At 41.5% G+C, this 16,356-nt stretch overlaps 1 protein-coding gene across 1 annotated transcript in view; it reads right to left on the bottom strand.

Annotated features, from left to right (window-relative positions):
- The window catches only part of ADGRV1 (adhesion G protein-coupled receptor V1), a 394,890-nt gene that overhangs the window by 117,750 nt on the left and 260,784 nt on the right, over positions 1-16,356 (bottom strand). Inside the window, exons 85-86 of the mRNA XM_054177896.1 lie at positions 15,651-15,767; positions 4,153-4,331 (exon numbers count right to left, since the gene is read on the bottom strand). Of these exons, the coding sequence (XP_054033871.1) occupies positions 4,153-4,331; positions 15,651-15,767 (296 nt within the window). The remainder of the gene's footprint in view (positions 1-4,152; positions 4,332-15,650; positions 15,768-16,356) is intronic.

The raw sequence follows: 16,356 nt of genomic DNA, 5'->3' as shown, positions 1-16,356 counted from the left end.
AGGTAGTGATAGAACTAGGGGGAATGGAGCAAAACTAGAAATGGGTAAATTCGTATTGGATGTTAGGAAGAAATTTTTCCCCATGAGGGTGGTGAGACACTGGATAAGGTTGCCCAGGGAAGTGGCAGAAGCCTCGCCCCTGGGTGTTTTTAAGGCCAGGCTGGATGAGGCTCTGAGCAACCTGATCTAGTGTGAGGTGTCCCTGCCCATGGCAGGGCCATTGGAACTAGATGATCTTTGACATCCCTTCCAACCCTGACAGTTCTAGGATTCTATGGTTATTACACACAGAAATTAAGCAGAGGTGTGATTATAGACACCCGCATCTGAAACAACTTGTTATTCTTTTTTACAAGATATGAGAACTAATGTATATTTTTAAGGTGGATCAAATCTTATTACTTTACAAAGGTATTGTGTCAGAGATCAATAGAACCTCCAGATTTTTCTTTACAGCTATCCAGACAGACCACTCTTCCTCCATTCAAACCCATCCTCTGCAAACAACTATCTCATTATTTCTTTCATCCAATTTATGCCACTATGTCTGTCATCAGCAACTTTTCTGGACCTGTTCAAACAGCCTTGCACCTCTTCAGCTGAGCAATGGGGGAATTAGCAAAAGCAGGAAGAGCAAAGGAGTGCATTCCTGGTTGTTAGCTCTTTAGCACATCATTGAGCACTATGATCTGAAAAAAACACCACGCTGCTTTGTGGCATTGATTGATGGAGACAAATTTACCACTGCCATAAAAAAAATTGCACACAGTGCCAGATTGCACTGTTCATGCCATACACAAACTCTCCTAGCTGTTAAAATAATCAGTACTATGTGCATGATGCTATCATCATAGCAGCCTGCTTTGTACTGTGTCATGTTTGGGGAGTTACATCAGAAAAGACATGCATTTGTGTGCAGAATTTGTCACATCTGAGGGAAGACCTCATCATAATACTTTTTTTGCAGCACAAAATCGACACAACCCAAATGATTTTTCTGTTCAACACAAGCATAAGCTGAAGTTCTTTCAGCACAGCCATCCCATTGGCTATTAATTGTGCCCGTGGCATTGTGGTTAGCCACAAAACAGTTGGTTGGACACCACAATAAAGCTAAAATGAGTTGCCTGAAGGAGAGAGCTAAGATGTTTCACTGCTTTTATTATTATGACCAGTCTCTAAGCTCTCACATGAAAGGAGCTCCTCAGCAGCACAGCATTGCTCTGAAACTATTTCTGAGCCTGATCCTGAATTTAGTGTGTGAGATCCTACCTGGAGCACTGAGTCCAGTTCTGGTGTCGCTAGCATAAAAGGGGCATTGAACTGCTAGAGTGGGTCCAGAATAGGCCATGATCAGAGGGCTGGAGCACCTCCCCTATGGAAATAGGCTGGGAGAGTTGGGGTTGTTCAGCCAGGAGAAGGGAAGGCTTCAGGGATATCTCAGAGCACCCTTCCAGTACCTGAAGGGGGCCTACAAGAAGGGTGGCAAGGGACTTTGTAAAAAGGCTTGTACTGATGGGATGAAAGGGAGCAGCTTTAAGCTTGAGGAAGGTAGCTTTAGACTGGAGATCAGGAAGAAATTCTTTACAGTGAGGGTGGTGAGACACTGGAGCAAGTTGCCCAGAGGTGTTCAACACCAGGTTGGATTGGTCTAGTGGAAGGTGTCCCTACCCATGGCAGGGGCTGCAATGAGACAATCTTCAAGGTCCATTCCCATCTAAACCATTCTATGATTGTATGACCTTTATCAGGAAAATCTCCTTGTTACTTTTCCCATTACTACATCCTGGTCTGGAGAAAACAAACCAAGCGATGTAGTTGAATCTTCCCTCTTCCCCATGTTCTGGCTTGGAAACTCCCCTTGGTGTAATTAAGAGCAAGTTTTTAAGTGCTCTGAAAATTAGAAACTAGCATTGATGTTACAGAAATCCTTGCAGATATCTCCTTACAGTGTTCATATTGACTGAGCTGGAATAAACTGCACATTCACTAATCTTGGGATGATTTCTGGCACTTGCCTACTTTAATAAGATTCTGGGAAAGCCTTATATTTAATTTGGGCAAACAATTTGGAACAAATAATTTACATCTACTGCATCATTTTGAGGGAATTTAGGGATTTTTCTTTTTCCTTGGCTTTGAAAGATTGAGGCATGGACATTGAATTAAAATAACTGAAACTGCAACTTGCTGCTTAATGACACCATCACCCCACTGCCTGATTGCAATCAGAGGCCTTGATTAGGCTACACACATTTCTTGTGTTTACTATGCACAGAGAAGCATTTTACCATAGAGGAAAATACAATGTTCTTGTGAGAAGTATTTATGGGTATGGGATGACAGAGAGCTATGCAGCACTCCCTGATGTAGCATGAGTAACAGAATTTATCTGCTGTTGCAGACCTCTGATACTCTCTTCAGATGAGAGTCAGTGTCTATTAATGTGGGACTAAAGCCTGGCCAACATGGCTAGAGAGCTTGTAGCGCCCAGTGCAGCTCATTTAGATCTAAATCAGGCATCCCCCTTCCTTATACACATATACATGCATATACATGCAATATTTTGTAACTGCACATGTATATGTCAGTGCATATAATCAAACACACAGAAACTGAATTCCTGTATCTACTTCTTACAGTAATTCCCTTTGTATATAAAAAAATTGATGTGCTGAACTTTGTTTTGTTGTAGTGGAATGATTCACACTGCATTTTTTCTCTTTTATTAAAGACAGTAGGATATTCTCCTGTTTTGGGCCTAGTCTGCAAGCACACAAGAAGTTTTCATACAAAGAGTTTGTACATTTTTCTGTTTCTTAAAAAAGAAGTTGTGTGTTTACTCTTTCCTGTGCATGAACCACTTAATTGTGACACAAAGTGAATAAACATAATAGCCTTGTATCCCAGAATACCTATTATCATAAATTAGCTGCGCCAAAAACAGAGGCCACAGTGAGAATGGTAAGGAAGGAGAAAAATATATCTATCTGTGCATCTTTCCACTTAAATGTCTCCAGATCTACAAAGATGTATTATTTTAATGAGGGCAGTTTTATGAGGTTATATATAGCTTTTAAAGTTCTGTGTTAATAGCTGACATTACAGCAGTGCTCCAATTTAGAACAGTTTGGAATATAACATTTAACATTCCAAGAGAATCACTTCAGGAAATGTATTTCACATCTCAGTATTGTAGGACAGTTTTAGGCCCCTCAGTTTAGGAAGGATGTTGACTTGCTGGAACGAGTTCAGAGAAGGGCAACGAAGTTGGTGAGGGGTTTGGAACACAAACCCTATGAGGAGAGACTGAGGGAGCTGGGGTTGCTTAGTCTGGAGAAGAGGAGACTCAGGGGTGACCTTATTACTCTCTACAACTACCTGAAGGGAGGTTGTAGACAGGCAGAGGTTGGTCTCCTCTCCCAGGCAGCCAGCACCAGAACAAGAGGACACAGTCTCAGGCTGCACCAGGGGAGGTTTAGGTTGAATGTTAGGAAGAAGTTCTATACAGAGAGAGTGATTGCCCATTGGAATGGGCTGCCTGGGGAAGTGGTGGAGTTGCCATCATTGGAGGTGTTCAGGAGGAGACTTGATGGGGTGCTTGATGCCATGGTTTAGTTGTTTAGGCGGGTTGGATTGGTTGATGGGTTGGACGCGATGATCTTGAAGGTCTCTTCCAACCTGGTTTATTCTATTTCTATATCTCTTGTAATACAGAATGTATTTAATATTCTAAGAGGCAGGGGTTTAAGGCATGGTTTGGTGACATGTTATTTTAAACAGAGAAACTGAATGGAAGAAAAACATAAAACATGCCCTTCTGCTCACTTTTACAGCAGTAGCCCTTGCTACACTTTACCCTGGAAAAGCACAGTCTCAGGAAAGAATAAACAATGTACCCACAAAATGGATGTGCTCAAGCAGATTCTGCCAGTGCCTAGCCCAGGATGGAACTGTGGAGAAGCTGGAGTAAAAGCCAGTGACACAGCTGGTGCTGTATTGCATATGGGTGCATCTCCACCAAATAAGGAAGCCCTCTGCCCCTTAGTGCATTTGGCTATATGCACATCCCCTTCTCTACATGCAAGAAAATTAAATCTAAAACAATACAGAGAGTAAAAGAGCTCATGCTTTTTTAAAAGGAAAACTTACAGATCACTGTGGACAAGGCCATAAATCTGTGCTGTGTTGTGATGATAGATTCCTCTCAGGATAATTAGAAGCAGGATCACCACAAAAGCTGGAAGCCCCCAACTCAAAAGGAAGTAAAGTAGATAGCGCCGCTCTGTGTGTTCATCATTCATCACCAGGACGTACCAGAAATTAACAGCCTGAAGAATAATGCAGAATATTCATCAGTAGACTTGGTGGATGATTAGCTAACCCCCCACCACCACCAAAAATAAATCACTCTCAAAGTCACAATGCAGAGTATTTTTGTCCCAGAACTTCTGTATATATATAAATATTTTTCAACACAAATATTTTGTTCTCATTTTCTTCTCTGAAGTAATCAAAAGAGACAGATTATAATAGAAGCTTATTTATGTAACTGTTAGATTTGGCATTGGATTATCAGAGAGGAAGGGACACCCTGTTTAGTAGAAAACACAAAAATAGATTTGTGGTACAAAAGTTGCTTTCTTCTTGGATTGTCACAGAAAATAGTACGGGTAAATCTGATGTGCAGTGGATATTTTTATACTATTTCCCAGCTCTATGTCCCTTCTTGTAGGAAACACACAAATTTCTTTCAATGGTTCTGATTGTGGTCCAATTCTGGGCTCACCAGTACAACAAAGATATGGGGCCATTCCAGCAAAGGGTCATGAAGATGATTAATAGAATAGAGCATCTCCCCTGTGAGAAAAGGCTGAGAGAGATGGGACAATTACAGGATACAGAATTAACCAGGTTGGAAAACACCTCAGAGATCATCAAGTCCAATCTATCACCCAACAATCTAATCATCTAAATCATGGCACCAAGTGCCTCATCCAGTCTCTTTTTAAACTGCTCCCTGGGCAGCCCATTCCAATGAAGATGCAGTCTCTCTATGAAGAATTTCTTCCTAACATGCAGTCTAAACCTGACCTGGCACAGCTTGAGACTGTGTCCTCTTCTGGTGCTGGCTGCCTGGGAGAAGAGACCAACCTCCAACCTTCCTTCAGGTAGTTGTAGAGAGCAATAAGGTCTCCCCTGAGCCTCCTCTTCTCCAGGCTAAGCAACCCCAGCTCCCTCAGTCTCTCCTCAGCCATCATGGATTTAGGAATGGCAGGTCCTGCCTGACCAACCTGATTAAATGGGAGCACACTGCGATGGGTTAGGAACTGGCTGGAGGGCTGAGCCCAGAGAGTGGTGGTGAATGGTGCCACATCCAGCTGGCGGCCAGTCTCTAGTGGTGTGCCCTTGTGGCTGCCAGCTGGATGTTGCACCATTCACCACTACTCTCTGGGCTTGGCTCTTCTGCCAGTTCCTGACCCAGGACAGAGTGCTGCTGTCCAAGCCATGGGCTAACAGCTTGGCCAGGAGTTTGCTGTGGGGGACAGTGTCAAAGGCCTTGCTGAAGTCCAGGTAGACTACATCCACAGCCTGCCCCACATCCACCAGGCAGTCTCCTGGTCACAGAAGGAGATCAGGTTGGTGAGGCAGGACCTGCCCTTCCTAAATCCATGCTGGCTGGGCCTGATCCCTTGGCCATCCTGGAAGTGTTGTGTGACTGCACTCAAGATGACCTGTTCCATAATCTTGCCTGGCACTGAGGTCAGGCTGATAGGTCTGAAGTTTCCAGGTTCTTCCATCCCTTCTTGTCAATGGGCACCACGCTGGCCAGCTTCCAGTCCTCTGGGACCTCTCTGATGAGCCAGGACTGCTGAAAAATGATGGAGAGCATCTTGGCCAGCTCATCTGCCAGCTCTCTCAGCACCCTGGGATGGATCCCATCTGGTCCCATGGACTTGTGGGGATCCAAGTGGCTAAGCAGGTCTCTAACTACATTCTCCTCGATCACAGGGGAACTATACTGCTCCCTGCCTCCAGCTGCCAGCTCAGGAGGCCAGCTGTCTGGAAGACAACCAATCCTGTTATTGAAAATTGAGGCAAAGAAGGTGTTAAGTACCTCTGCCTTTTCCTCATCTTTAATTACAATATTCCCCTCCATGTCCACTAAGGAGTGGAGGTTGTCCTTGCCCTTCCTCTTGCTATTAATATATTTATAGAAGGATTTTTTGTTGTCCTTCACAGCAGAGGCCAACCTAAGCTCTAAATGCGCTTTTGCCTCTCCCATTTTTTTCCTACATGACCTAGCAACATCCTTAAACATTTCATGGGTAACCTCTCCTTCCTTCCACAGACGATACACCCTCTTTTTACCCCTTAATTCACTCAGAAGCTCATTGCCGACCCAGGCTGGCAGTCTGCCCTGGCAGCTCATCTTCTGGCACACTGGCACAGCCTGTTCCTGTGGCTTCAAGAGTTCTTTCTTGAAGTAGGTCCAGCCCTTCTGGACCCCTTTGTTTTTAAGGGCTGTTTCCCAAGATACCTTCTGAGTTAGTTCCTTAAGAAACCTGAAGTCTGCCCTCTGGATGTCCAGAGTGGAAGTTTTGTTGCTGCCCCTCTTAGTTTGACTGCATATTGAACACTCAGTTATATCATGGTCACCCCAGACAGCTTCTGACCACCACATCTCCCACCAGCCCTTCTCTGTTTGTAAAAAGAAGGTCAAGGAAAGCCTTAAGACTGGGTAAGATGAGGTTTAGGGGGATCTATGTGTATAAATATCTGATTGCTGGCAGTGACAACGAGGGAGCTAGAATATCCTCTGAGTGACCAATGACAGGACAAGATACAATGGGCAAAAATTCATATGCATGCAGATGATAATTCCATCTGAAAGAATAAAAAGCTTTTTTAGTGTAGGAGGGGTCAAACACTGGACCAGCCTGTGGAACGGGGAAGTTGTGGAATCTCTGTCCTTAGAGATGATATAATCATAGAATGGTAGAGATTTGAAAAGACCTCTGAAGATCATCTAGCTCCTGCCCCCTGCCAAATGCAGGATCACCTAGGGCCATTCATACAGGAAACAAATCCAGATGGGTCTTGAAAGTCTCAAGAGAAGGAGAGTCCAACCTGCCTGGGCAGCCTGTTCCAGTGCTTTGTCATCATCACAATAAAGATGTTTTTCCTCATGCTCAGGCATGTTGCAGTTTGTATCCATTGTCCCTTATCCTATCACAGGACACTACTGAAAAAGAGATTGGCCCCTTCTTCTTGACAGCCACCCTTTAGATATTTATAAAAACTAATAAGATCCCTTCTGAGGCTATTCTTCTCCAGAGTAAATATCCTCAGGACTCTTAGCCCCTCCTCATCAGACAGATGTTCCAGTCCCTTCATTATCCTCATAGCCTTCTGTTGGATACTGTCCAGTGTATCCGTGGTTCCTCTTGAACTGGGGAGACCAGAACTGCACACAATACTTCAGATGTGGTTTGTCTAGGGCAGAGCAGAGGGGGAGGAGAACCTCCCTAGACCTGCTGGACACACCTTTAGTAATGTACCCCAGGATACCATTGGCTTACTTGGCCACCAGGGCACATTGCTGTTCCATGGAGGATTTACTTTTCTAACAGAAGCTGGCTATGGGTAACCTGCCTTTGTTGACTATGTTTGAGAAGATGTTGGAATAGACAGTCTCAAGACGCCCCTGCAACTTCAATGGTTCTGTGATCTGTGTAATTTTGTGTAAGAGTGTGAGAAACAAAATATACAAATCAGTGAATATAAATTCACACACACTTCTGCAGCTGTACCTTCTTATGATGATCATCAAATGACAGGATTCCTAAGGATTTTAAAACCATAGATGATTCAAAACAAAGGAAGGGAATAGTTGGAAACTCCTGAAAGAACTGGTAGCATGAGCAAGGAAACCCTTCAAGTGGAAAAAAAAAAAAAAAGACAAATAAACTTAAATTTTTGCTGGGATCTATGCATCTTCTTGAAGAAGTTAACAGAAGACACATTTGCTGTGTGCTGAACATATTTTCAAAGCAGATCTATACACATATTACTACTTTCTAATAAACCTTCACACTATCTCTAATAAAAATATAATTAGAAAAATACTTCTTCACATATTCCTCCACTTCAAACTTATTACACCAGCTGCAGCTCTGCACATTCTGTAATCATTTCTGGCCTTTTATACAGGGTGAATAAGGGATCGACTTAGTATTTCTGCTGCATAAATGCAATTCAAGCTTGTGCCTCTCTTGACAGTCAGTGGTGAGAGAACGGACATCTTCAGGCACTCATTGATGCCTACCCAATCATACCCATCTCTCTCCATTCTCTACACAGGGCTTTCATACAATAATGTTAATTTATATGCTTAGTTTTCATCTGTCTCCTTATTAGGATAGGTAAAATCCATATAGAGAGGCAAGACAATGCAAAGCAATTATTTGTGTTTGTGAAATTTTGCATGTTGCCTTCAGCCAAGGGTTCATCTACCAGGTTGCTCAAGTAGACTCACAATCAAGGACTTAATTAGTGGTTTGTGGCTACCTTCTCTAAGTCTCATCAGTTAATTATCATTACAGACTTTTTCTGTGACTTATGTAGCACAAATATACAATACTTTCTATCACAAAACACAGAGCATATTGTGTGCACACTAACAATTTGTTTTCATGAAATTATTAGTTTAGTAGGCATTTAAAGTGTTCCCTTAGAAAATGACATTTTATGAGCAAGTCCAATGCATGCAATTATGTTAATTATATAGCAATTATAATGGCCATTTTCTATCTTCAGTGACTGGTGCTATATGAACAAAGGAAAAGTTTGGTCTCTTTATAAAAGAACAGAGAAAATCCTACCATATATTTGTGACACTTCTGTGTAGGTTGAAAGAACACAGAAAAACTGCTAATTCCATTGTTGGACTTTCACAGGAAGAAAACACTAAACAGATGAAAATGGTATTTGGAAGGGAAAAAAAATAATATACAGAGCTTGTGGAAAGAATTGGTTGTTCTCTTGTTATGTCCTTTCCTCTCTTAACTCTTACATGGGATTGAAAACCCATTCAAGACTTTGTTTGTCGCCTGTGCCAAAAGACATTTTTCAAATTACATGCCCTTGCAGTCATGAGAAGTGAGCATTTCCAGACAGCAAAATCCTTGAGCTGATTTATGCTGTTGTGCTCAGGGATTGTTGGTTCTACTAATTCTGACAATCTGGTGAATGCTGTTCTCAGTCATCCAAGAAATTGTACCTCGTGTCCTTGTTCTGTGTTTGTTTAGCCATATTTACCTATTTCACCCTCATTTATCACACAAGAACACTTTAACACCAGTGCTACTGCAAAGATGTAAGTGGGTTTGGATCATTCACCACTTCCTGCACAGTGATAATTATAAGTTCTGGTCTTCAGCCCCTTTTGATGTCCCAAAACTTAATCAATGAACTACAAACAGCGTAGCTAATTTTAGCAGATCCTTTCCTGTTGCCATGCTGCAACAATAACCAGTTCTACAGAAGAATAAAACATAGAGTCCACTTCCTAGCTGCTCAGGTGGAGGAACAAATGTACAGGTTCTGGTTGTTCTGATGTAGAAAGCAAACCAATTATGAATTCAAGTAATACTCTCAAGAGACAATGAGAACTTTGGTGAAGGTTTTGCTTTTAGAATGAGGTAATTACTTGAAATTACCTTCCTAGAATCAGAGTGATTTTGTTTATTTATTATTTTTTCCTTCTGTGGATATCTGGGTAAATATTAGCTACAAAATACTCTAAATTAAAGTTGTCACCAACTCTTTGAGAAAACTTCTCTTTTCCTTCTTCCTTCTTTTTAGTAATGTCCACGGCTTTCATTTTCATGATGGTTTCTTTTGCTCCTATAATTCCTTTTTCAAAGCTCTTAAGCAGTCCCCAAATAATTCTCTGCATTAAACTTAGTGTAAGTACTTGTCTTACAAATCTGCAACAAATGTATAGAAAATTCAAGGTGCCACTAAATCCACAGAAGAGAATTCAGGTAGAGGTGACAGCAAGACCATGAGATTCACTTTGGTTTGCTTATTGAACAGCGACTTTTGCTGTTGATTTACTCCACTGTGGCAATGGCTCAAAAAAGTACAAAGAGTTCACCTTTTGCCATAATTTTACTTTATGGCAGAACTGGCAGTTAAGAACTGCAAAGTTATTCTTTTTCCCCTCAAAATATAGACAGCTTTTAACTTTTTTTTTTTTTTGGTGTCTGTTTCTTGGGTTATATTATATTATATATTATTAATATATAATTGGGTTATATTATATACTACCACTACTACTACTACTATTACTACTACTACTACTACTAATAATAATAATAATAATTTAATTTTGTTAGAAAATGCCTAAGGAAGAAAATTCTTGTTCCTGATAAATGGTTTCCATGATACACATTTGTCATGGGAAGCAAACCAGGATACAGAAAGGCATCCTTAGTGTGTTCTCCTACAGTAAAAATGCAGACAATGTACACTTGTATGAAGGGACACCTGTCAGGATGAAGACACTGAATTCATACATCATTAAAAGCAAGTATTTCAGGCAAAGCTCAGTCTGTGACACAAAGTCATTTGTACCATGCTTACTCCTTTCCTTCTGCAGCCAAGAAAGCCTCATCCTGAAAACAACTGCTTAATACTACCAACATTCTGCAACTTACAAAACCCTCCCTATAGAAGTCAAGAAACAAAACAATGTAATGCAAAGGGACAGGGACAAGAAGACAAGCAAAGATGACTTGTTGTGGTCTTTGTTTTAACCATGTGATTTCTGAGGTCCTCTGCATGACTACAGTTCAGTAGCTGTATGTGTAGTATAAGTACAGACACTGAATGTAAGCCTACAGATACAGGAGCTAAAAATGGGGAAAGAATTACAATACAAAGGTACAGATTTTATTGTTATATATTTTAATATGAATTTTTAAAAAAGCTAAGTATAATTACTGTCTCTAGCAATATGCAGAAGGTGGACAGACTAGGACAGAAATGCAAGGAAGTTGTCCTAGACTCCATAAAGTAAAGATTCCTGAGCTGCACTACAGAATTGAATCTGTCTGTGTCCAACTGTAGTGTTAAATCTATGCTTTCCTATAGACTTTTGTTGCCTGGATATGTTGCTTTCCAACTTCTGATCACTGAAAACTGTCTGGATTTTCTGGATGTTTCAGTTGCACATATCTGTATGTATCCTGTGTTCAACAAGGCCAAGTAACAGTTTCTGCACTTGCGTCACAAAAACCTGAACGCTCCAGGCTTGGGGCAGAGAGGCTGGAAAGCTGCCTGATGGGAAATGACCTGTTTTGGTTGACAAGACAGCTGAAGATGATCGAGTGTGGGCCCAAGTAGCCAATGAGGCAAAAAGCATCCTGGCTTGTGTCAGCAATCATGTGGTTGGCAAGACTAGTAAGGGGACTGTCCCCTTGTACTGCACAATGGGGAGGCCACTCCTCAAATACCGGGGTTCAGTTTTGGAGCCCTCACTACAGGAAGGACATTGAGATGCTGGAGTGTGTCCAGAGAAGAGCAAGGAAGCTGGTGAACGGTCTGGAGCACAAGTCCTGTGAGGAGCGGCTCAGAGAACTGGGATTGTTTAGCCTGCAGAAAAGAAGGCTGAGGGGAGACCTTATTGCTCTCTACAACTCCCTGAAAAGAGGCTGGAGCCACGTGGGGGTTGGTCTCTTCTCCCAAGAAACAAGTGACAGGACAGGAGGAAATGGCCTCAAGTCACACCAGTGGAGGTTTAGGTTGGCTGTCAGGAAGAATTTCTTTACCAAAGAGGTTGTCAAACCCTGGCCCAAGGCAGTGGCAGAGGCCCCATCCCTGGAGAGATTTAAAATACATATAGATGTGGTGCTGAGGGACATGGTTTAGCAGGGACCTGGCAGTGCTGGGTTAATGGTTGGACTCGATGATCCTAAAGGTCTCTTCCAACCAAAATGATTCTGTGATTCCACGATCTCCACCTGCTTGCACTTGATTATCACATTCACTTCTGTATGCAGTGAACAGGACTGACACCAGCAGCTATGAAAAAATGAGTTTCTCATCAAGCACGTGCATGAGACCATACAGAGGACAGAGTGACTGCATGAGCAACACAGAATCTGTTTGCATATTTTTTATGTTTCCCAGACAGAAGCATTTAAGTCCCCTGTAAGTATAAATACATTATTAATTCTGCCTTCCAAACCAAGTCATGTGTATTAAGTATATCACGCTGAGAAATATAAACATTCATTTCCCAGGCATTTAAATCTGCCATTAAGACAGCAGCAGCATCTAGACTTCCCAAATCAGTCTGGTTTTCCCTTGGATTCACAAGCTTTGTTAATACTGTCATGGTGACCAGTTCAAGCACAGAGATGTTCCCAGCACTCCTTTAGTGCCCTGGCATTGCTTCCTTACTCTGCAATGAGAAAAATAAATTCAGGACCTATTCCCAACCAAGAGGAGTAAATTGCAGCTGAGGGTAGGTTGGTCCATGTTTCAGATTTTTTTTCTTTCAAGCTTCAGGGATTATTCACAGATGATGACCTGCACTTATGAAAAGGGGCAATCCTCCTCACTATGAGTTTTATTCCTGGAAGCTCTTGTCAGCTCATCTATCAGCAGGCTATAAAGGATTCCTTCCTAAGCACCTTTATCCCCTCAGATTTGCATGAAGAGTCTTCATGACTAATAACAAGCCTGAGGCTCCACTAAGTTCAAGTTCATAGAACGGCCTGGTTGGAAAAGACCTTAAGATGATTGAATCATAGAATAATAGAATCCAACCATAACCTAACATCTCCCTGTACACAACTGCTAGACCAAGTTCTTAGAAACTAGCCATAGACTATTCCAAAGGAAAAAAAAAAACAACACCAAAACATAACTTCACAGAGTAACTGGCTAGTGGAATGTGCTGCCCAAGGAGGTGGTGGAGTCACTGTCCCTGGAGGTGTTCAAAAAAGGATTGGATGTGGCACTTGAAGCCATGGTTTAGTTGTCATGAGGAGTTAGGTATTAGGTAATAGGTTGGACTCGATGATCTCTGAGGTCTTTTCCAACCTGGTTGATTGTATGATTCTATGATATTTCGGCTAGAGACACAAAAATGACCAACTCTTAACAGTCATAAATTTATTGTCATTATATAATTGATTAATCCTTGGATAAGCAAGTACTCAAAATGGGAATCCTTTTGCCACTTAGTGTAATGCAACACATGTGGGATGGGAAGATGAAACACTGTCAAACACTGAGCAGTCAGTGCATGAAATATCCCAGCAAATCAGTAACTTAAGAGCATTAGTTTGTCTGTCCAAAATATTAAATATTCAAGAGATCTGAAGCTTCAAGAGATCTGAAGAGACTTAGGAATTAAGTGAATGAGCTACTGTGAAGAAAAAGATAATTTACAGCTCACAAAAAAAAAAAAAATCAGGTTAGTTAACCTAAGAGGAAAATATCAGCCAAGCTAAGTGAAGGAGAAAAAAATCTGTACTGGGACAGTAGAAATTAAATCCAACAATGAGAATATTTATCTTGCTAACCTTATAAACTGAGGAAAACCAACAAGAATAAAAAACAGATTAGACTTCTTATCTCCATTTTTACAAGCAGTTGCAGCAGCAGTGCACATGACAAACCATCTTCTTGTGGCTTGCTAAGACCACCAAGCACAACGGAGCAGTTAGAGAGGGTTCTCAGTGACAGTGAGCCTAACATAATCTCAGGAAAATGCCAGATATTACAGGAATGTCACTGGGAGAGAAAGTTGTACTTAAGATATAGCCTAATTTGCAATTCTTGGTTTGATGTGACAACCTGGAGGATTCGTATGGTAATGTATGGAGCTGCATATATAAAGCTGTCTGCTATAAAGAAGTGTGTTATGGACAAATCCTATTAACACAACAGAAAAATAAATGGCATAAGTCATGCATTAGTGCTAAACATACATTTCTGCACATGGGCATGATAATGTGTTTTCCAAATAACCTCACAACTTGCTATTTTGACTAACTCCAAGCTGGCAATTTGCCACAGCAAATTTGATTGTTCACGGTCTCCCACAGTAGTTCAACTGATTTTTACACTATTTACTGTTCTATAATGTGTCCAAAGGGCAATGAAGCTGGTGAAGGGTCTAGAGAATAAGTCCCATGCAGAGTTCCTATGAGGGAAGTGGGGCTGTTTAGTCAAGGAAAAAGAAGGCTCATGTGTTGCAGCCACTGTTCTGAGGGCAGCTGCTGGATGCAGACAAAGTACATGATTCCTTAGCACACTGCCTAGAGCAAAATCACATTCCATGTGTGCCAAGAACAACAGCCTTACCTAGGCACCCTTGGATTGGAACGTGCTGCAGAAGCCACCTCCTTGACATGCTGGCACCTCTTACTGGGAAAAGATTTGAGCTTATGTGTGTGGTTGGATTTTACTGGTTAAGGGACTGATAACAGAAGAGTATAAAAACAGCAACTCTGAGCTATAAGGTAGATTGGGGGGTTAGGGCTGCCAAGGACCTCTGTTAGTTAGCTACTTCTGGCTCAGTCTTCAGTGTAGGGATGCTGCAAGGGATATGCTCAGGACTTCTTTTAGCTGCTTCATCTGTTAAGGGCTTCCAGGACTACTTCTGTAAGTGTGACCCTGAGACTCTGCAATGCTGGGGATTCTACAATGCAGCAATAAAGGACTTCTGCAAGGATTCTCTGCTCTCTGCATTTCTGGAATCTCGTTGCTACATGGCAACAGGGTTCACGCCTTCATTTGCCACCCAATGGCCCCCAAATTGGGGGAGAAAAATAATACTCATGGAAGAGCTTCTCTCCTTGAAAGGAAGTTGTACTGAGGTGGGTGTTAATTTTTTCTCCCAAGTAACAATTCACAGGACAAGAGGAAATAGCCTCAAGTTGCATGAGGGGAAGTTTAGGCTGGTTGAAAGGACCAATTTCTTCCCTGAAAGAGTTGTCAAGGCCTGCACCACGGTGACCAGGGACTCCTCATCTCTGGAGGGGTTTCAAAGCCAGGTAGATGTGGCTCTGAGGAATGTGGTTTAGACCTGGCAGTAGTGTGTTAATGGTTTGACTGGATGGTCTTAAAAGATATTTTCCAACCTCCATCACTCTGAGAAATTCTGGCAGTACTAACAAATCCATAAGTACAAAATTAGGAAAGCATGTTTGTCACATTAGATGACTCTAATGTCTACATTGCTACTGTCTCCAAAAACTGCAGTGCAGTTTACACTTAAGAATACACCTGGAAAAGACTGTTTGAAAAAGGCTAAATAAGAGATGCTTATAAAATGTGTTTACTCTAACAAAAATAGCTATTCAGTGTTCTGAGACAGTAGCTTCTACAGGATAAAGTGAGATGTGGAAATTCTTCCATGGTTGTAATAGATACTAGTGGAAAAAGTCTTTATATGGCTCTAATATTTACCCTTGGAGCTGTGTCACTCTAGGTTTAATAAAAAACATCTCATGTTTTGAGTCTCTAGTGGCATTGAATTGCAGAGGTACATATACCATGATCTATAAGAAACAGTTTAAATATTGGTTGCTTCTACACAGGTTATGGGGAAATAGAGTGAGACCAACCTGAATAAGCATCCAGCTGAACTGGCAGAGGTAAAGGTAATGGGTAACAGATGCAAGGGCAGAGCAGCTTTCCTCGGAGAGATGTTGGCTCATGTAAGCAGAGGCCAGAAAGGAAATCTGCAAGGGGAAAAAAATGAATGCATGTGTATTGGAATTGAGCAAAATTAATTTAGTAATAATCACAAAAAGAACAAAAACAATCTTCAGTTTGGAACTGAAATCTAAACTCAGAAACTCAGCAACTCAGCAGAGACACCTTGGACATTTAATATTCACTCACAAGAAGAAATCCTTTAACATTGTCAGTCATCAAACTATTAACTTTCTGCAGATAATCCAATATCCATTACATCCATATCTGAAAATACCACAGACTTTATTTTTTCCTGTTGTTCCCACACAACATTAGACAACAGACTTGTAACTGAGGGTGGAGATTTTCTTCCATAAAACATATTCAACCCCAATTTCATCTTCTGATTTCAGTAAGGCCAGAAGTTTTATCAAGTAAACAAACTCAAGAGGCACTTGCTATTTCAGACGGTCAGACATGTGGTAATGTAATTCCCCAGGACAATAGAGAAGAAATGCTGGACAAAAGGGAGTGACTATTTCTTCTACGGCCCAAGAGCAGACCAGGATTTCACACTCACAAGGCAGACAGGTCTTTTTCCACAGATAAGCCAAATATCAAAGGACTATACGT

This window comes from Dryobates pubescens, chromosome Z (assembly GCF_014839835.1).
Source record: "Dryobates pubescens isolate bDryPub1 chromosome Z, bDryPub1.pri, whole genome shotgun sequence".
In the NCBI taxonomy this organism is placed as follows: Eukaryota; Metazoa; Chordata; class Aves; order Piciformes; family Picidae; genus Dryobates; species Dryobates pubescens.
Note: the sequence above shows the minus strand (reverse complement) of the source record. Positions and strands in the feature narration are given on the sequence as shown.